Raw genomic sequence first — 20,601 nt, 5'->3', positions numbered from 1 at the left:
GGAGGGCCGAGGCCGCTGGAGAACCACAACTCCCGGCATGCTCCGGGCGCGCGCTGTGACGCACTTCCGTCGCGGCGGAGACAGCGCGCCCCCGGCGGCCCGGCGGCGGGAGCGAGGCGACGGCTCGGCCCGCGGCAAGTGACGGGCGGCCAGCCGAGGGGAGCCGGGGCGGGGCGGCGGCGCCCAGCGAGAGAGCGCGCGGGCGGCTAGGCCCCGCCCCGGTGACCTTCACGGCCCGGGCGGCGGGCGCAGGCCGGGCGGCGGCGGCGCGATGTTCGTGCAGGAGGAGAAGATCTTCGCGGGCAAGGTGCTGCGGCTGCACATCTGCGCTTCCGACGGCGCCGAGTGGCTGGAGGAGGCGACCGAGGACACGTCGGTGGAGAAGCTCAAGGAGCGCTGCCTCAAGCACGTAAGGCCGGCGCGCCCCAGGCCTGCCCCCTCCCGACACCTTCCAGACGCCCTCCCCGGGCCGGCCCCGGGCCGAGCGCCTGTCGTTGGACGGCTGCAGCAGCCCGAGGAGCTGGGGGCGGGCGGGGAGACGGAGGCAGGACACGCGAAGTCGCCGCGCGCGGCAGGGCCCGGGGTTTCCCCGCAGCTGTGCTTGCTTGCCCTCGGGGTGAGGCTCTGGAGGCCGGGGAGCGGTGCCCGGGGAAGGAGGGGCCCGCCGAGGAGAGGGCCTTCCGTTGCCTGCAGGCCGGCCTGTGGGCCGGGGCCCGGCTCTGGCCGCTCCTGCCGCCGAACCGTGCGGGCCTGACCGTCCCTGAGCCCGCTCCCCCGCGGCCTTTACGCTGACTCGTGGGTAGAGCCGGGAAGGGGCTCCTGCCGGGAGAGCCACCTTCTGTGGCCTGTTGGTGTGAAATATCCCTTGTGTGGTTGGTCCCCCGGGTCGCTGACTTTGGAACTAGTTCTGGTGGCCTTATCTGATATTCTCACCGGGCGGCGAGACGCCTGTCTGACTCCGGCTGCCAGGGAGGCTGCTCAGCACCCTGAGGGTTTCCTTGTCAGAATGTAGCTTGGCCTCTTGGTGCGGATCCCACGTGGCGAATGACAGGGGTACGGGCGACGGACTCCGGGTTCTCGGGTTGTTGTAGCAACTGAGTCGCTCGTGAGTGTGGTTCTGCGGGTGGTCCTCGACTGTGCGGGGTCGCCCGTGAGCGTGGTTCCGCGGGTGGTCCTCGACTGTGCGGGGTCGCCCGTGAGCGTGGTTCCGCGGGTGGTCCTCGACTGTGCGGGGTCGCCCGTGAGCGTGGTTCTGCGGGTGGTCCTCGACTGTCCAGGGCAGGCTGAAGAGCACGCTGGCTGCCGGAGCGAGGCCTCCTCTGGGCCGCGCTGGGTGTCAGGAACTCACGTCAAGGAGGAGGGGCGCCAGGCTCACGCCCTCCGGCGGGCTCGCAGGCCTTTCTTCGGTCGGGTCCTTTCCCCACGTAGGAGACCCCAGGACGGCCGTTAGCCAGCAGGCTGTTAGAGCCGGGCACCGCTGTTTGTCTAGCGGTGTCATGTTAACAGAAACCTCCTCAGGTGCCGTGTCCCTCTCCCCTGCAGCCCACCTAGGACAGGAGCTCCTGGGGGCTGGGCCTGTATTCACGTGTCCGGGCCAGGCTCCCAGGGGGCCCCAGACAAACGTGTGCATGACTGGAATATGTGGGGATGGACTGTCAGTCCAGACCTGCATGGACATGGCATGCCACCTGCTGAGTCAGGCAGGGAGAAGTCAGGGGTAGATGGGAATGGCATTTCGCTTAACTCACTAATTTACATAGCTATCATAATGTTATTTTATGAAGGGGAACAGGAAATGAGAACTGTTTGATCCACAGATGCTTGCTAATGAATTTCAGGAGCTCTTGGGGTTCATTAGGCAGCCAATTTGAATAAGATGCTAATTATCATGGACCTGATATTTATTATTCCAGTCGGGATTGAGGTGTGTCGTTTGGGATTTTTCTGGCACTCTCCTACCTTAAATTGAGATTTTATTCCACTCTGCAGTCTCTCCAGGTGTGGAGGAGCGGTGTAAATCAGGGGACCCGAGAGCTGAGTTGTCAGAAAGTATTCCCACCTCGGTGCCCGTCCTGTTCTGTAGGCAGGGCGCGCTGCCTCTCGAGCCGGCCAGAACGCATTAGTTAGAGAAGAGAATTCTCAAGTTGTATACTCGAACGTCACCCTGGAGATCGTTCCCTGAGTGTCCTGTTGCTGCGGGCAGTGAGGCTTCGTGCATGCTTGAGCTTCTGTCCCGCCTTCCCACTTTGCCCCCGGTGCAAGCTGGCGTCATTTTTTCCTTCCTCCCTGAAGGGGACAGTGTGGGTGTCTCCCTACCCCCTCCACTTCACCCCATGGTCCTGTTGGGAGTGTGTTGCTTTCTCATTGAGGGGTATTATCATCAGAATTCTTAGAGAGATGGATTGCCACACTTGCTTTTCTCTTTTTGGGTTTTTATACGGATTGGGATCTTTCGTGAAATTGCCACGACATAACCTGTACCTGTTCATACGGCTGTTAATGTTTTTTTTTTTAAGATTTTATTTATTTGAGAGAGAGAGAGCAAGCACACGGGCAGGGGGGGAGGGGCAGACGGAGAGGGAGAAGCAGGCTCCCCGCCGAGCAGGGAGCCCAATGTGGGGCTCGATCCCAGGACCCCGGGATCATGACCTGAGCCAAGGCAGACGCTTAACGACTGAGCCCCCCAGGCCCCGCAAGCTGTCCTCGTTCCTTAGATCACGTGACAGGGCGTGTTGGGACGACCCAGGGCGTCAGGTGCAGGAGCCCCCCCGCTGGCTCCTCTGGGGCGGAGGCAGGTTCAGGAGTCACAGCCTCCCTGCCCGGGCGATGGGCTCTTCCGGGGCTATTTTGCTGCCATACTCAGCTTGCTCACAGTGCTTCTGCTGAGGACAAAGACCCAGAATGAAGTAACCGCGCACAGTGCGGACGACTCACGCCTGTGTTGTGCTCCTGGCACGCTGTTGGCATGCTGCACAGGACGGTTGTTTCAAGAGCCAGATGAGGATTGTTTTGGAAAATTGTGTTTCATAGACTGTATTCTGAACTTGTCAAATCCACTAGCCTGCAAATTTCAGAATTAGCAGAAGCACACCCCATATTTCTGGGAGCAGAGCCAGTTTCGAATTCAAGGCGAGTGAGGGGGGTGGTGTCTGCTGCCGTAAGTGGTAGGAATGTATCCTCCTGTGGGCTGGGTTCCATCTGCGCCCCCTTCGGCCCTGCCAGTTTACGTGAATGTGTGACAGCCCCCCGAAGCCTTCACGCCACAGGTGTCGTTGCAACCCCCTATGGCCTGGACGTCAGTGCCCCCCACCCTGGTGTCACGTTCTGGGGTTTCTGGGCCCTGGCCAGTGAGCTGTAACTGCGTGCCGCTCCACCCCCTTTGAACGCCCAGGAGGGGCCCTGCTAGCGGCTCCTGCAGCTCCTGGGTCTGGGTGGTGGTCGCTTGGTGAGCCAAGGGCTGAGCAAAGGCCGGTTGCCCTCCTCTCAGACTTGTGCAGGCGTTGAAGTGGTCAGGCCCCTGTTTCTGGCTCTCTGTGGACTAGCTTCTCTCTCGGCTGTCTCTCAGCCCCTTCATGTATCTGGAAGAGAGAAAAAGTGCACAAATCATACTTCGATCTTTAGGTTTTCAGGGAACAGTGGACCTGCTATTTTCGTTTTAAAATGACTCTCCAGACCTTTCCAGACGAAGGAAGCGATTCAGGTTGCCACTAATTACCAGCAGGGTATTTTAGGTCAGGCTGTGAACCTATTTCAGGAGTACTTAGTGGGTTGGTGGACAGATCGCTGCCCTAGGGGATCAGATGTTGTGGCATTTTGTTCAGCTTCCAACATTCATGGGAGTTCTTTGACTTCATCTGTGCCTTAATTTTCTAGCTAGTAACCAGTAAATGCCTGGTGTGGCTTGGGGTGTCAGGTTCTAATATCATTAGAGTTATGATTTATTTTCTGTCTTGAAATATATGACTTTGTCCCCCCCAGTGTGCCCAGGGGAGCTTAGAAGACCCCAAAAGTGTGACCCATCACAAATTGATCCACGCTGCTTCGGAGAGGGTGCTGAGTGATGCCAAAACGATCTTGGAAGAGAACATCCAAGACCAAGGTAGGGGCCTCACAGGGCAGCGGTGGGAGCCATGGCGCAGCTGGTAGCCGGGGAGCGAGAGGCGAAGGCGCCCTTGGCGTCCGAGTGTGTGCTCCAGGCTGGGGCCGAGCAGGGAAACTGGGTCAGCTAAAATGGTTTTGTTCTTCCTTTGTTAAAACAAAGTGCGCATTATGGGCTGTTTGTGAAAAACAGCACAAACTGAAATTGGACAAGCAGCATCCATCTGAGAAACCAGATGTGAACTTTATTTTTAATTCTGTGTCAGAGCAAGACCAAGGCCTCCAGAGCTGCTGCAGGCTTTATTCTGGGGCTGGAAAGTACAATTATGGTTATTGTTTCAAATGTCCTAGGAAGATACTCTTATTCTGTGCACATCTGTTTAGTTGCTTAGAGTTTGTGTCTGGAGGCTTTTGGGGAGAAATCTTTGGTTTTCTATTTGTCATTCAAAGGATGATTTTAATTCTGGGATTCCCTTAAATAATCTCTTTTGAAAGTACTGTTTATAGACCTTCATCGAGCGTGGAGGTCAAGCCCACAACCAGGTGGGAGCCGGCCGACCTTGCGCACATGGCCTCAGTTTAGCTCTGAGGGTTGAGGCCAGCTCTCCAACCTCAGAAAACTGAGCCCATTGAAATGAGGACGTTTTGCAAGATTCCCACCAGTTCTTTGCATGGTTCTCAGGGCTGCGCTGTGTGTGCCTCCTGGGCCACGAGTCACCTGTGTGACCCGTGGCCGGGTTCTTGCCACGCTCTGGAAGCTGTGTGCGGGCAGGAAGGCAGGGAAGCACGGGCTTGGCTTAGGCGGCACCCGGGGGGAGCCCCTGCTCGTCTGGCCTTGGGTCCTCTCGCGCCCATTTTTTTTTTTTTTTTAAATGATTTTATTTATTTGAGAGAGAGAGAGAATGAGGTGGGGAGTGGGAGAGGGAGAAGCAGGCTCCCCGTGGAGCAGAGAGCCCGATGTGAGACTCCATCCCAGGACCCTGGGGTCATGACCTGAGCCGAAGGCAGATACTTCACCAACTGAGCCCCCCAGGTGCCCCTCTCTTGTGCCCATATTGTCATCTTATGGAGGAAAACGGTAACCAGCTTGACAGACGTCTTTTTTTCCTAGATGTCTTATTGTTGATAAAGAAGCGTGCTCCCACTCCACTTCCTAAGATGGCTGACGTCTCGGCCGAAGAAAAGGTCAGTTTCAGATTTTGGAACCGGAAGTCTTGGTTAGAGTCTCCCACCCTCCAGCCCGTGAGAAAGAAACCTCCTGGGTACGAGGTGTTCCCAGACCCAGCAGGGCCCACAGTCAACAATCACGGGGGCCTCCTGTTGTGGCCGAGCCCCTCCTGGTCAGGGGCAGGCATGCAGGGAAGCCTCCACGCTGTGTTCTCTGGGCTGCGCGTCCGGCACCTTCTCGAGGTCAGGGTAACTCCTGAGACCCTGTCAGGCCTGCCTCTTGTCGGGCGAGGCCTGCACTCACAGGACAAGGAGAAGGAACGCAGGGAAGGGGTGGTGGGCGGCGCACTAGGGCCCCTCTCCCGGGAGTGCAGGCGCGTGCGCAGTGGAAGGCCAGGGGTCCCCTAACACCTGCGCCCAGGTGCAAAGCGGTGTCATCTTAAAAGGGCAGCCACACTAATTTCACAGTTTTCCTTTGTTTCTCTCGGGTAGAGTTTCCTATTCATGCTTTGCAATGCTAGGGAGAGTGCTCACCCCGGAGAAAGCAGGCCAGACTCCTGGGGCGGGGCCCGTGCCTGCCAGCGGAACGCGCTGTCAGGGAGCAGAGCTATCTGAGGCCCTCCTGGGGGTCAGGTGGCAGGAGGGGCGCCTTGGGCTTCGCGTGCCCCCTTATCTGTGGCCACACCTGGCCAGTGCCGGCTCGCACACGGGCCGGCTGCTCACCCCATCTCCAGGAGGCAGATCGGGGCCTGCTCTGCCCCACCCTGAGAGCTGCCCGCGCGAACCGCGGTTCTCAGGTCACAGTGTCGGCTGGGGGTGACCAGTGTAGACAGCGGGGTTCCCACCGCCCCGGCACCTCTGGGCGCCTCGCAGCACACTGTGGACCTCACTTGGCAGGTCACCTTTTCTGTGCACATATTTGCAAAATGAAACATTGTAAGACGTTAGTGCCTCTTTTTGTGAATTAGTATTAATTTTAGGTGAAAGTAGTACACATTTATGGACTCAAATAACATTACCAGTCTCTTAATAAAAGCAACCTCCTCCCACCTGCGTCACGTGCCCTAAAGTTGCCCTCTTGGAGCTCTTTCAGCCATTCCTTCAGTAATTCTTTTTCTGATTTCACAACCACACGCAGAATTGGTTCTTTTTTTCTTTCTTTCTTTCTTTTTTAAAGATTTTTTATTTATTTTTGACAGAGAGAGAGAGAGCACGAGCAGGGGGAGCGGCAGGCAGGAGGAGAGGGAGAAGCAGACTCCCAGCTGAGCAGGGAGCCCGATGCGGGGCTCGATCCCAGGACCCTGAGATCATGACCCGAGCCGAAGGCAGATGCTTAACGACTGAGCCACCCAGGCGCCCCAGAATTGGTTATTTCTTAGAATATCAGTTTTTGATTCTTTGGCTCCTTGATGTTTGGAGTGTTAGATCCTGACACTGGTTGAAGATCTCAGGGTTTCCATCAGTGTTAGTGTGCGCGTGCTGTTTTCCGTTAGGAGCGAAGGGTCCTGAGATTATTTATCCTTTTTCATGTTTCTCCTGGAATCAATAATTACCTCGTCAGCTTGTTTTCTATAGGCTTCTCGCTAATTTTTTGAAATTCTTTGCTGGGATCGATAAATCCCTCTGGAAGCAGGGTCCCCTGTACGAGGCCATCTGCCAGTCCCCGCTGTCCTGGAGACATCGTCCCTGCAGCTCCTCCCCGCAACACCCCTCTTCCTCAGTGGCCTCCAGGCCTGTCGTGCAGCCTGGGCCTTCCCGCCTCGCCCCTGTGTTAGAGCTTCTGAACCTTGTGTACCTGGACACGTCCTGCTGCCACCTGTCCCGGTGCCATGGACGCATCAGCCTAAAACCGCACACAGCTCCCGGTCTGCAGGTCAGCAGTCTGGGCAGGCTCAGCTGGGCCCTGCGCTCAGGCTCTCGGTGTGGCTGGTCTGCATTCCTCCAGGGAAGCTCTGGGGAAGGGTCTGCTTCGGGCCCCTTCAGGTGGTTGGCAGTTCCTATGGCTGAAGGGCCGAGGTCCCCTTTCCTTTCTCTGTCAGCCGGGGCACTTTCTTTTGGCACGTGGGGCCCGCCACTCTTCCTTGCCACGTGGTCCCCTGCATCTCTGGAGCCAGTGACAGAAAGAGCCCCGTCCTTTTGCAGGGCCTGCCTGATTAGGTAAGGCCTCCCAAGGCAGGTCATTTCCTTTACTTAAAGTTGGCTGTGCCACAGCATGACCTTACCCAGGGTGCAGCCATCCTGCTCACAGGCTCTGGGATCGTGCAGGCATGATGGCCAGAGTGGGATCTTAGGGCCATCTTCAAATTCTGCCAGCAGAATCCAGTGTCTTGCAGTTGACTTGTCTCTTGGTCTGGTGGAGCCTGGCTTCCTCTGGCATCTAGAAAGGGAAGGGAATCTTGAGGCCCTGCACTTCAGCATGGAGTGGCTGTTGGTGAGCGCCAGCCGTGTGCGTGCACAATGAAAATGTTGGTCCCCGCTTCCAGGGTGTCCACGGGGCCGTGGGACTGAGGACTCGTCTTCTGTGCATGCTCCGCTCCCTCTTCTCCCACTCCCTCCGGGGTCTCTCAACATCCGGGGAGGCTGTTGAGAGCTCTCAGATTTCATGGTTTGCATGGATGCAGGTCTTCCGCCTCTGCTGTGCTTGGCATGCAGAGTCTGGAGATTCATGTGTTTTTGTTTTGAAGTTTTTCTGGATTGTTTTTGGAGAATGCCCTCCTCTTGTTTTCTCTTCCCTCTTTCTGGAGTTCCTGTTGGTTGGATGCTGGACCTGCCTTCAGGATGATTTCCTGGACATTATCCTCTAACTGTGCTACGGCCTGTTGATCTGGCCGTGATAGTTTACATTTCCCAGTGGGGACTTGGTCTCCGATGATGACAGTGTCCTGTCTCTCCGACGGTTCTCTGGCATGAAGTCCTCTTCCTTTTGTTCTCTCTTTCATGCTTCTTTACTTTTCCCCTTCTCATTTTGGTCTCTGTCTTTCGTGTTGGGGGCTTTCCGCACGCCCCTGCCCCTCCTTAGCTGCCTTCTCAGTAAGAGGCACGGGGGGCTCACCGGCTGCTCTCTGTGCCCAGTGGGGTGTGCCTGCAGCTCGCTGGGCTTCCCTGTGGGGCAGACCCAGCCCTGTGCCCCCCCTCCCCACAGTGGTGAGTCTCCTGCTCGGTGTCCTTACAGCCACTAGTGATGGGGGGCTGGGTCTTACTGTCAAGGATTAGCATGGTACCTCCTTTTCCTGCTGCTGAGCCCAGGCTCCCTGGCTCGGGGGGCTTCTCAAGTCTGCCCCCCCAGGTGGTTGCTGGCGGAGCAGGGTGGTAGGGGAGCGCTGTTCTCGGCTCCAGCTGCTCACTCCCAACCTGCGCTTCCTTTGGGCTCTGGCATTGGCCTGGAGTTGGCCGGGCCTTGTTTCTGGTCAGGCTTCTGCTCTGTGCTGACCCCTTTCTGTTTTCTGTTTTGGAAGAACGGTCTCCATGTCTCCTGCTCTCTGTCTTGGGAGTCTTGACCGTCTGATAGGGTCGTGCTGTTGCGGCAGGGCTTCGGGAGCAGGCGGGGGGAGTGCGCGTTCCTGGCCCCGGCGCAGCCACAGCTCACGTGTGACGGTCTCTCTGTGGCCACAAGGGACCGTGTCTGTCTGCTCTCCTGCCCTGCCACCCTCTGGCCATGACAGGCAGGAATTGTGTCCCAAGTGAGCACCGAACCCGCAGGGACCCTCTGCTGCCGACGGAGAGTGATTCTCTCCCTAGTCAAGCTCTGTGTGCTCAGCTTACGTGGTCTTGCCTTTTACTGCTCTCATATTCATTTCTGACTTTCTAATTTTCTGTGTAGAAAAAACAAGACCAGAAAGCCCCAGATAGAGATGCTATCTTCCGAGCAACTGCCAACTTGCCATCCCACAACATGGACCGGGCCGAGGTTCAGACCAACGTCAGAGACGTGAGTGCTCGCTGTGGGCCGCACCTCGGGCTCATCACGCCCGCATGAGGGCCACATGGCCTCTTGGCGGTACTTTGGGAAACCGGGGTGAAGGGCAGACAGGAACTCTGCGTATGACCTAAAATTATTTCTTTTTCTTTTTTTTTTTTTATAAAGATTTTATTTATTTATTTGAGAGAGAGAGAATGAGAGACAGAGAGCAGGAGAGGGAGGAGGGTCAGAGGGAGAAGCAGACTCCCCGCTGAGCAGGGAGCCCGATGTGGGACTCGATCCCGGGACTCCAGGATCATGACCTGAGCCGAAGGCAGTCGCTTAACCAACTGAGCCACCCAGGCGCCCCCTAAAATTATTTCAAAACATAAAGTTTAAAAAGACATTGGAAGGCAGGACTGAAAAGATAGATCCTACTGGGAGTATGTTAGAGTTTTGCGCTAAGTTTGGCAAAATCTTGTAGCTAGAAGTCTGGACTCTTAGTTACTTTGGATTGGAAAGTTCTAAGCTAAAAACGTAGAGCGTGTCCAGTGTCCCGTGGACCGGCCCAGAACCAGGGGTGTGCCCGCGCTGTAGGGGACTGGGACAGCGTGGCCACCTAATCCGAGAGCGCCACCTGCTCATGTAGCAGCAGAGAGTTCCCTACTGACCAGGGCCTCGGGCTCTGACACACATCCCCAGGCTGTGTGTGGGACGGCCCCATAGTGGCTCTCACGTTCTGAAGCCTGTTGTGGGGAAGAGGGGCGGCTGACCCCTTTCTCGCCTGTGGGACTGGGGACTGGTCTGTCGGGGTTCCTGATTGCATTCCCAGCGGCGTTCTTCCTCAGTAGGGGCCAGTTGGCTGCAGCCGACGCTGCTGTGCCGGCCAGCCTCTGGCCAGGTGAGAATCGGAGGCCCGGGTCTGGGAGGCCCATCCAGTCAGGCTGATCTTTTCTGCTTACGTAGCAGGCTGGCACTTTCTGTGTTGGCCAAAGGGCTGAGCAATGTTTCCAGATGTTTCTCGGTGTCGCCAGCCAAGAAGCCATGCACACAGCCCATCTATGCCAGCGAGGCCTCTCCTCCCTGCCAGGCTGAGCCCTCCTGCCACTCTGCGGCCCCACCCACCTCTCCCTCCATTGGTCTCCACATCCCGGAACCAATAGCGGCGTATAGTTGGACTCAAAGATACAGAGCTGTAGGGCCCAGGAGTGTGCTTACACACCCAGGCAGGTCTCTTGGGCACTTGGAGAAGTAAGAGCCTTTTTTCTTTCCCTGCAGTTCCAGACAGAACTCCGGAAAATCCTGGTGTCTCTCATCGAGGTGGCACAGAAGTTGTTAGCGCTGAACCCGGATGCAGTTGAACTGTTTAAGAAGGCGAATGGTATGAGCATGCCCCAGGTTGACCGGATCCTGCGTTCAGACCCCGCTGTGTGCCCCGCCTCAGAGGCTGTGTCAGCCCCCTGCAGTCCCCGTTCACACTCGTGGTCCCCGCGTCAGTACTGGGGAGACTGAGAATGCTTTACGTTCGTACTTTCTGTTGATGTGGGGCTCCTGTTCAGCCTGTTGGCTGAAGGTTCCTTGTTGATTTGCTGAGATTTAGGGGGTTTGGCATGCAGGTGGGGCCCTGAGGCTCTGGGGTGGGGGGCAGTCCTCGCAGTAGCCTGGCCCTCACAGGTGGTCCCATCTCTCGCCTGCAGCGATGCTGGACGAGGAGGAGGATGAGAGAGTGGACGAGGCTGCCCTGCGGCAGCTCACGGAGATGGGCTTCCCGGAGAGCAGGGCCGCGAAGGCCCTTCGGCTGAACCAGTACGTCCGGGCCATCTCCTCCCCTTGCTGCCGACGCTGTGGGGCTCCCCCGGGGTGATGTCCTCCGTCCTAAGCTCTTAGATTGAACCATTTATAGTAGATGTGAGCTTTTAAAGAGAGACCTTAAATGGCGTCCCAGAGGTAACTTGGTGGGGCATCTCGAAGTGTCTTAAGACAGTGGCCCTTGCTGGGAACGTGCCGTGGGCAGGCTGTCCTTCCGGGTCCTCCCGGGGCCATTGTGTGCAAGCACCACGTCAGAGCCTGTGTGTGTCTGGGACGTGGCGGCTGGAGGTGTGTGCAGTGTCCCCTCCAGCAGCCTCCCGTGCTTGCCTGGCCGCAGCCACTCGCTTCTGCGTCTATGCGTGGACCCGAAGCAGACGACTTGTACATCAGAGGACAGTCCGTGGGCTGTGCTTCTTTTTGCCGTGGGCCTAGATTCTCGTGTGTACCTCACCAGTTTGCTCCCCAGGCTCAGTACTTGGGTTTCTGTGCTCTGGCCGGGGTCTTGGGGTTGTGTGGGGCAGGGCCCAGAGCACCACACCCCTCGGTGCTGAGATTCTCCCGACGAGGGTCACCAGAGAGGCTTTCCCTGGGGATGTCAAGGAGGCTGGAGGCCCTGGGACCGGCCTGGGGGTGCTGGAAAGAGTCTCCTGTTGCCTTTCAGCATGTCGGTACCTCAGGCCATGGAGTGGTTAATCGAGCATGCGGAAGACCCGACCATTGACACGCCTCTTCCGGGCCAGGCCTCGCCAGGAGGGGCGCAGGCCGAGGCCGCCCCTGAGGTTGCCCCTGAGGCTGCTGGGACTAGCATGGGAGATGAGGAGCCCAGAGATGAGCTCACGGAGATCTTCAAGAAGATCCGGAGGAAAAGGGAGTTTCGGGCTGACGCTCGGGTATGTGTTCCTGGGCCCGGGGGCAGCCAGGCGGGGTTGCCGTTTCTCCACGTGGGGGTAAAGCTGGGTGAGGGGCTTATAGACAGGCCTAAATTCAGTTTTAAGTTGCCCTCCCACAGATCCAGGTGGCTGTTTGTCCTCCGAATAATTGGCCGACACGTTTGTCATCTGAAAGCGACAACAGGATCCTGTCCACGTTGTCGCTGTTGGCGAGAGCCATGGGCTCTGGCAGGGCCCCTGCCCAGGGTGGGAGGGTGGTGCGCTGCGGGGCTGCCTGTGGACGGGGGGGCTGGGCCGGCTCTGACGATCCCGTAAGCTGGCGTCTGCAGGCTCCGAGGACCGGGGCCCGCCGGCTGTGGCCGTGTCCGGTGGCTGACGTCGGCGTGCCATTTATGCTGCTGCTCGGTCGTCCTCTTGTTGTGGATGCTTCTGTGGCTCCCTGTTCTCCACCGTGCTGTTCTTTTACTAGGCTTCTGGTTTCCTCTTGGACGTTTTCTGTGCTTTAAGCCTGCGTTTTTCTTTCAGATTACAGATGCATGAGCTTCAGGTGTTAGGGCCCCGAGTCCACACGCTCTCGTGCTTGTGCCCGGGGTGCGCTGTTGTCAGAGTGGGCTCCCCTGCGGGCGTGGGTTTCCGTGGGAACCCCGTGTGGCTGGGCTGTGGGATGCCCCCCGTGGGTGATTGTGAGGCTGTTACCCTGGGCTGAGCGACACCACCCGCCGGGGGCCTGGTTTCATGTTAGGCGCGCAGGCAGGGCTCCTGGGCCCCCGTGTGGTATAGGCCGTGGCTCTGGGGTTGACGCTTCCCTGCACGGGGGCCCCTGCTTTTCCACCTCCCCTTTCCTTTTGTGGGGCAGGCCCTTTGCAGGGTCCTGGTCTCAAGCTCCAAGTCCTCACCTCGTAGGGACCCAAGGTCCACATCCTGTCTGGGTTTGGCCACCAGACCCCTGCCCCCAGGCCCTGCTGATGGCTCCGGCCCGTTCCCAGGGCACGGCCTTTGTCAGGCTAGTTTGCTGCTGGTCTTTGCTTTCTGGTGAGCTCAGCTGTGCATCTGGAAGCGTTTCTGCTGAGCTGGAGCTGGTGTTTCTAGAGCCCGGTCTGTGTGCTGGGCCGAGCCCTGTAGGACGGGGGGCTGCGCTCTCGGACGGTGCTTTGTGCTCTGCCGCGCGGCTCCGGGCTTCCCCCGAGGGTGCTCCCGTGTTGTCCTCGTCAGGCCCGCCGCTGCTCAGCCCTGTCCCGTGGGTGCCACCTCAGCTGTCTCGATGCGCTCTTCTCCCAAGATGGGCACCTGTGCGGGGCCTTCCTGTGGCCTCTTTGTGGGAGAGGGTCTCTGAATGTTGTTATCAGAGGCTGTCGATGCTGGACCAGCTCATCACAGTCCCCCGCCCTTTGGTCCTACACCATTCCAGAGAAGAACCCGTAAGGACAGGAGTGTTTGCGTGGTTCCTGGGAAGCCTGGGTCCGAGAGCAGGGCTTGCACTTGAGACCAAAAACAGACTTTTTGCTGTCGTTCCCCTCCCCCCACGCCCCCCATGCCAGTGCCAGTGGTGGGGACGGCAAGGTGCGGAGGGCAGGGCAGGAGTGAGTGCGTGGGCCCCGGGCAGGAAGGCGGGGGCACATCCCTGCGGTCACCGTGCGGAAGTCCCAGGTCGTCGCTTCCCCGGGCTGAGGTAGGAGGGAGTGACGGGAGAGGCTTGTTTTTACTGACAGCCATGGGGAGGCTACCCTATCCTTAGATTTAGTGGGAGCTTCCAGGCGATTTTATGTGACTTGGGTGTCAGACTGTGGCGTGGTGGGTCCTTCTCCCGGCATTCGTGGGTGGAGCGCCCCACCCCTGGGGGTACGAGCTGGTTCAGGAAAGCACACGACGTGGGTTGTGGTAGGAAGGGCTGCCTCCTGAGCTCCCTGTCCACCATCTGGCTCTGGTGAAAGTGTCCTGACTGCCACCTGCCCCTGACTTCCTTCCTGTCGGGTGCTCTTTGGGACACCTGACAGCCCAGTTCAGGCTGAGCCCAGCCCGCTGAGGTGTGGCACTCTGTGGCCGAAGAGTGTGCCGGGGTGCTGCGGCTTGCTGCCCCGCGCTGACGCCCAGGAGCCCCGCGGAAGTAGGGCAGTTAAGGCGGGAAGGTCAAAGAAGAAGAAGACAGGGACCTCATTCAAAAGTGTGATTGGATCTTTATTTTTTTTTTTTTTTATTTTTTTTTAAGATTTTATTTATTTATTTGAGAGAGAGAGAGTGAGAGAGAACATGAGAGGGGAGAGGGTCAGAGGGAGAAGCAGGCTCCCCACTGAGCAGGGAGCCCGATGTGGGACTCGATCCTAGGATTCCAGGATCATGACCTGAGCTGAAGGCAGTTGCTTAACCAACTGAGCCACCCAGGCGCCCAAGGATCTTTAAAGAATTAATAAAATCTTCACCTTTTTTTCTCAAAATGGACTCTTAAAAATCGTGTAAAAGTCAAGAATAGGGGCTCCTGGGTGGCTCAGTCGGTTAGGTGTCTGCCTTCGGCTCAGGTCATGATCCCGGGGTCCTGGGATCAGCCCCGCATCGGGCTCCCTGCTCAGCGGGAGGCCTGCTTCTCCCTCTGCCCCTCCCCCGACTCGTATGTACGTGTTCTCTCTCAAATTAATAATAAACAATATTAAAAAAAAGTCAAGAGTAAAGTGAAGGATTTAGTGTCTTACATGATTTTTGTCCTGAAAATGGACGTCTCCCCCACCCCCTAAAACATTGAACATTGGGTCATTGTTCCCTCCAGGAATCATCAAATGTTCATACTTATAGCTTAAATCTTATTACATGTGAGATGTTTAAAATTAATTTTAGTGTCATGTTTTAAAGATAAAATCTGAAGAGCCCCCCCCCACCTTTTTTCTTTACAAATTGATATTAATGTGACCATTTTAGTCTTAAATCGGGTTTGCTTACAAGGCCTCTCCCTAATACCTGTCATTGTGGGTAACGAGGCCGTCTGTCCGCAACGAGCTCACGTGTGGTTGTGGAGACCGTTTTGTCCCAGTGTGGGGACCAGCCTACGAGGGTCTGACGTGGGCGTGGCCTGCCTGTGGCATGCTGGGATCCGCGGCTGCGCCGACTTGGCCTGGCTCTGATCCGTCTGTTGCTCAGAAGGACGGACTGATTCCCTGAAGCTGCGGAGGCAGAATCGGGCCCCAGGACGCCCTGTGCTGATCTCGTCAGCCCCCCACTGGGACGCCGTGCTGACATGTGGCCCGAGTTTGCGGACACTGTCGCCTGGCCCCCGAGGCGTGCTGCGCGTCCTAGCCCCGCGGCCCTGAGTGGTGTGTGCGTTCTCCTGCAGGCCGTCATTTCCCTGATGGAGATGGGCTTCGACGAGAAGGAAGTGATAGATGCCCTCAGAGTGAACAACAACCAGCAGAACGCCGCCGTGAGTACCACGTGTCCGTGCGCCGGGAGGCTTCCCTCCCCTCGCCAGCAGGATGCGCCCAGGACAGTCTGTGTGTCCGGCTCCTTCCTCAGGCGCTCTGTTGTTGGCTTTCCAGGAGAAGCGAGAGGGGAGATGGTCCGATGGTATAAGATGTTTTACGAGTTCTTTGTCTTTCTAAGAAAGTACGTGTTCTGTGGGCGAGCGTGTGATTTGTTTACTAAGTTTGTTGAACCAACAACTGCGAATCAGCCGGCTCCGGGCTCACCAGCAGCCGTGCCCACGGGACTTCCCGGGCACGCAGCCTGGGGTTCCGTGCATTTCTTCACTCTCCTCCCAGTACTGTGGGTGGGTCCTGCCTCACCCCTGTTCAGTGGCCGAGGACTGAGAAGTCACAGCCGTTTGCCTGAACTGCGGTGCGGGGATCAGTGTGGCTCCTCCTTCCCGATGTCTGAGCCCCTGGGCCTGGGCCCCACCCTGGGAGCAGCCCGGGGGCAGCTGGTGCTGGTGGGGGCTCGGGAGGGACTCACGGGTGTGGCTCTTGCGTTTGCAGTGCGAGTGGCTGCTGGGAGACCGGAAGCCATCCCCGGAGGAGCTGGACAAGGGCATCGACCCCGACAGCCCTCTCTTCCAAGCCATTCTGGATAACCCGGTGGTGCAGCTGGGCCTGACCAACCCGAAAACGTTACTAGGTACGTGGGCTTCCCCAGGGGCAGACCCACCACACCCCACAGACGTCACCGAGTGATGGCGATGTGTCCGCCACTGTCCGTGACTCCTGCCTGAGTCACCACGGGGCTGGCAGGCAGGCTGTGCTCACGGGGTGACGGCTCCGGACGAGCTCCGGAACCAGTTAGAGTGGCCCGTCTAGATCGGGGGAGCGTGGGCGGGTGTTTGCCTTTGCTCTTCTTGTTGTGGGGGTCTTCTTTGGCCCCCGTTTTGTCTGTGAAACACAACACATGGACAGAAGCGTGTGTGATTTTTCTAACTTAAAGAATAACAGTAAGACTAATGGCCACACATCTACGTTCAGCTTCAGAAGATGGTGTTAAGGGGGCGTTCGGGGGGCTCGTTCGTTTGAGCGTCTGTCTTCGGCTCAGGTCATGATCTCGGGGTCCTGGGATCGAGTCCCGCGTCCCCTGCTGCACCGCTGTCCCCCCTCGAGCCCTGGGAGCGAGCCTTCACTGTCGCTCAGGCTCCTGGGGGTGGTGCTGCCTGTGTCTGTCACCCGGAGCCCCCGTCCCCTCGTGCCTGCGCCCGTGGGCGGGGTGGGTCCTGGGCGGGCTTCTGCGTCCAGCGTGACTGTGCCACGGGCCGGGTCCCCGCTCTGCCGTCTGGTGGGACTCGCGTTGCTGCCTTGTGTGCGGCGCTGCTTTGGGCGGTCTGCCTTCCCCGGCCTTGCCTGTGGGCTGGGCGTGTGCGGGTGGGGCGGCGGGGGTGCGTCCGGCTGCCCGCGTGCTCCGCCCCCGTGGCCCCCAGGATGCCTGCGGAGAGCAGCTGCCGCCCCGGCGGGCACAGGTGTCAGCGAGCTTGGCCCTCGCCGCAGCTGTGAGGCCCAGCCCCTTCCGGAAGCTTCGGCCACGCCGGGACCTCAGCTCTGAAAGGCCCATCTTTTGGCTTCTTTTTCTTGGATCGTTTTTCTTATTCAGTCACAGTTTCCTCACATGTGCTGGACGCTGATCTTTTATTAGTCTATTTGTATCTTGAAAATCGTTTTCCCATTCCTGGCGTTTTTGCTGACTGACTGTGATGTATTTTAACGTATTGAAAGTGTGTGTGTTTCATCTGAGAAAACCCTCCGAGCTCGAGGCGAGGAAGACGTTCTCCTTTATTTGTTTCTAGGAGTCTTGTCAGTTTTGCTTTTCTCATCTGAGTCGGTAACCTACCCGGGAGCGTGTGCGGTGCAGAGTAGGGGGCTTTTCTCTTGGTCCCCAAGTTCTGGGCTTCGGGGGCGCGTGTGTACGTATTTTCCTTCTCTGTGCGGGACGCGCGGGCCCCTCGCTCGGAACCCGGGCTCCCCTGCTGCCTGCAGGCCTGACCGGAGGAAGGAACGTGCTGCCTTGGGTTGGTCCGCAGCCCTCTGCTCTAGGCTGGTTTTGTCTTTTCTCCAAGAGGGGCTTCCATCACGACGGACGTGGGGTTTTACTGAATGTCTTTCCCCATCTGCTGGGACGGTCCTGTGGTGTCACGTTTGCTCACGGGAAGCCTTTCCTCACATTTCCGAAACAAGGCAGGCAGAGCTGGTGCCCCCCGGCTGGCGCCTGGTGGGGCTGTGGCCTGCGGACGGCGCTGGGGGCCCCGGTGCTGCCCAGCACGGGAGGGGCTGCAGCTTTCATGCCCGGGCGCTCTGCCTGCCCCCGGGAGGGCCTCCCACGGCCGCCAGGCCCCCACGCCACACGGGGTGCACCTTTCTGATAAGTGTTTAAGGTAACCGGTATCACTTCAGATGAGATAAAGCGCCCACCATAGCTCATCTGGGACGAGCAGGAGAGGACGCAGAAGCCAGCGGAAGTCTCCTTGCCCCCACCCCCGGTCGGCGGGTTTCCTTCTGGAGCATCTGCGGGCTTGTGTGCCGTCCCGGTTTACTCCCGTCCTGCCGGTGCATCCCTGTGCTGGATATCTGGCCTCGCCCTTTAATTTTTTTTTTAAAGATTTATTCATTTTAGAGAGAGAGACACACACACAAATGGACTGTGTGTACATGCGGGAGAAGGGGCAGAGGGAGAGAGAATCCCGAGTAGACTCCCCGCTGATCGTAGAGCCCGATGCAGGGCTCAATCTCACGACCCTGAGCTCACGACCTGAGCTGAAATCAGGAGCCTGACGCTTAACCGACTGAGCCACCAGGCGCCCCTTGGCTTTGCTGTTGTAAATGGAGGAGTTTAGCGGGTACAGATCTTTGATTCTATGCGGAGGCCTCGGGTGGCACACGCTGTTCCCGTTTTTAGTCACTCAAACCGCTCTTCCCCTTGTGGCCTTGGGCCGGCTGCGGTGACCGCCCCCGTCTGCTTCCTGCTTCGGGTGCAGCTCGCGTTCTGAGGACAGCATGACCGGGTCGGGGCAGCGGGCCCCCCCGCCTGCTGCGTGTGCTGGCCTCGCGCCCCGTGTGGCCTTGAGCATCTGCCGCCCACTTCAGTTGTGGCCTCAGCCTTCGAGCCTGGCTCGGAGCTCTTCACATGTCGGCAACTACCCTCTGTCACACGTGCAGACTTTCTGTTTGCCTTTTGGTTTGGAATAATTGTCTTTCTGGGATTGTCAGGTGTAAGTCCTGCCGAAGACCTTCCTCACGTACACACCCTTCTGTGTGGTCTCTTGCCGACAGCCCGGTTCATGGTTTTGTTCAGCCCTTTCCTCCCAGGAGGAAGCCAGACATGGGCTCCTTCCCTCACTGGACCCCCACGCCGCCCACGTTACCTCTCGTTCTCCCAGACACCCTGGTGTTCTTCTGGGTTCTCTGATATTTTTACCTGGTTTTCAGAGGTTTCGATCAGGAGGGCCCCCGGGGATTGTTTTAAGGGCTGGGAGGGCTGTCCATCCTAAATGCGATGAAACCCCACTTTTCTGGTGAGCCGTGGTCCCACGTGACCCCAAAGAGCTGCCAAGTTGTGGGGGAAGCAGCTCCCCGAGGCCCATGCGCGTGGGGCGGCTCCGTGCTGGCTCGGGGCTGGCTGCCGGGCGAGGGCCGCTCACGCCCGTTTCTGAGGGAAACGGTTTTATAGAACTGTTTAGACGATTCATTTTATGTTGTGGAATTGTTCAGTTACATTTTTATTATTTTTTTGCTTATTGACTTATTTATTAAGATTTTACTTTTAAGTCGTCTCCGCACCAAACATGGGGCTTGGACTCACGACCCCGAGGTCACGAGTCGCCTGTTCCACTGACTGAGCCGGCCGGGAGCCCCTCGCTTATGTTCTTTAAAGTCATTTCCTTGAGACTGAACGTTGATTTTCCCAGTCAGATATCGTTACATGTGCAGCAGTGTCTTTCTGTCTTTTCCGCGTCTGGTGATTTTGCCAGGCTGGGATTGGAAGCAGAATTACTGACTCATAGGCTGTGACTATTTTTAAAAGATTGCTGATTGCTGTTGCCAAATCACTTTCCAGAATCCGTGTGCCCGCAAGTGCACAGGCCGCCGCCGCCCGCCCGGGACGGGGACGCGGTCTTCGGAGTGTGGCTCATGAGTGTGATAGCAGACGCTGCTGGGGGGTCGTTGAGGGGGTCGTGCGTGGCCCCCGGTGATGCAGGGCTCGCCCTTTTAGGACAGCGACTGCCAGGTTCCTGGCTGCGAGTGCGGAGGAGCTGCCTCAGCCGGCCTCGCTCTGTCTTCCCCACAGCATTTGAAGACATGCTGGAAAACCCCCTGAACAGCACCCAGTGGATGAACGACCCGGAGACCGGGCCAGTCATGCTGCAGATCTCCAGGATCTTCCAGACCCTGAACCGCACGTAGGCGACGCGGCCGCTCGGCTGTTCTGCCCCAGCGCCCGTCCCGGAGCTGGGGGCGGCTCCAGCCCAGGCCCTCTTCCTAGCCCCAGCCAGTCGCAGAAGAGCACGGAGACCCCTGGGTGCCGCGGGCTGCGGGGGGAGGGGGTGGGGCTGGAGGGGCCTCCCTGGAGCCCGCCCTCCGCACCCGCCCTGGGCCGTCAGGGCGCCGGCTCTGCTCACGCTTTGATCTTCCGCTTGACGACCTGTGTGATGGCCGTGTGCACGGCCGCGTCCAGCCTCTGACAGTGTTTACAGACGCGGTGGCTGCTCTGGGAGGGGTCGCCTCCCCCACAGGGTCCCTCTGGGCTCTGGAAACGCTCCTTGACCCGACCCGTAGGCGCTGCTTGCTCCCTGGAGGAAGGCATGTTTCAACCCAAAGTGTTAACGTCAGTACTAACTTCAGTAGAGGAATTCACAGATAATTTTTCTTTAATAAATAAATGCCCTTTTTCCTACTGTCTGTGTTAGTGTCATTTTAGTGCTGGAGAAGAACCTGTTCGCGCTCCTGACATGGCGCGCTGGGCGCCCCCACGGGCACATGGACTGTCGTGCGCGCTGTCTGCGGTGAGCTCGCGTTCCGACTGGAGCTCGGGGCTCTGCAGGCATGGGGCCGGGGAGCGCCCCCAGGCCCTCGAGGCAGAGCGGGGCGCCAGCCATTGGCCTCTACCACCGTTTCCTTTTTAAACATTATTGGCGGGGGGTGCCTGGGTGGCTCAGTCGGTTGAGCGTCCAGCTCCTGATCTTGGCTGGGGTCGTGATGTTGGGTCGTGATCTCAGGCTCCCGGGAAGGAGCCCCCACATCGGGCTCTGTGGGAAGTCGGCTGGAGATGCTCTCCCTCTCCCCCTGC

The 20,601-nt window shown here is 58.3% G+C and overlaps 1 protein-coding gene across 1 annotated transcript; it reads left to right on the top strand.

The window, feature by feature from the left end:
• The first annotated feature begins 271 nt into the window (after positions 1-271).
• Positions 272-20,204, top strand: UBAC1 (UBA domain containing 1). Its single transcript, XM_032418875.1, has 10 exons — positions 272-409; positions 3,979-4,099; positions 5,210-5,283; positions 9,086-9,193; positions 10,442-10,544; positions 10,861-10,969; positions 11,634-11,862; positions 15,182-15,268; positions 15,819-15,957; positions 19,603-20,204. The coding sequence occupies exons 1-10, from the start codon at positions 272-274 to the stop codon at positions 19,716-19,718; spliced, it is 1,224 nt and encodes a 407-aa protein (XP_032274766.1). The 3' UTR covers positions 19,719-20,204.
• Positions 20,205-20,601: the final 397 nt, after the last annotated feature.

This window comes from Phoca vitulina, unplaced genomic scaffold, assembly GCF_004348235.1.
Source record: "Phoca vitulina isolate PV1807 unplaced genomic scaffold, GSC_HSeal_1.0 scaffold21, whole genome shotgun sequence".
NCBI lineage: Eukaryota > Metazoa > Chordata > Mammalia > Carnivora > Phocidae > Phoca > Phoca vitulina.
This window is presented reverse-complemented; position numbering and strand designations above follow the sequence as displayed.

Bases quoted from the DNA above. Each gene is read 5' to 3' on its own strand.
- UBAC1 (XM_032418875.1), top strand. From the start codon at position 272: ATGTTCGTGCAGGAGGAGAAGATCTTCGCGGGCAAGGTGCTGCGGCTG. The intron at 410-3,978 runs GTAAGGCCGGCG...TGTCCCCCCCAG, and splicing joins AGGAGCGCTGCCTCAAGCAC to TGTGCCCAGGGGAGCTTAGA. The intron at 5,284-9,085 runs GTCAGTTTCAGA...TTTTCTGTGTAG, and splicing joins ACGTCTCGGCCGAAGAAAAG to AAAAAACAAGACCAGAAAGC.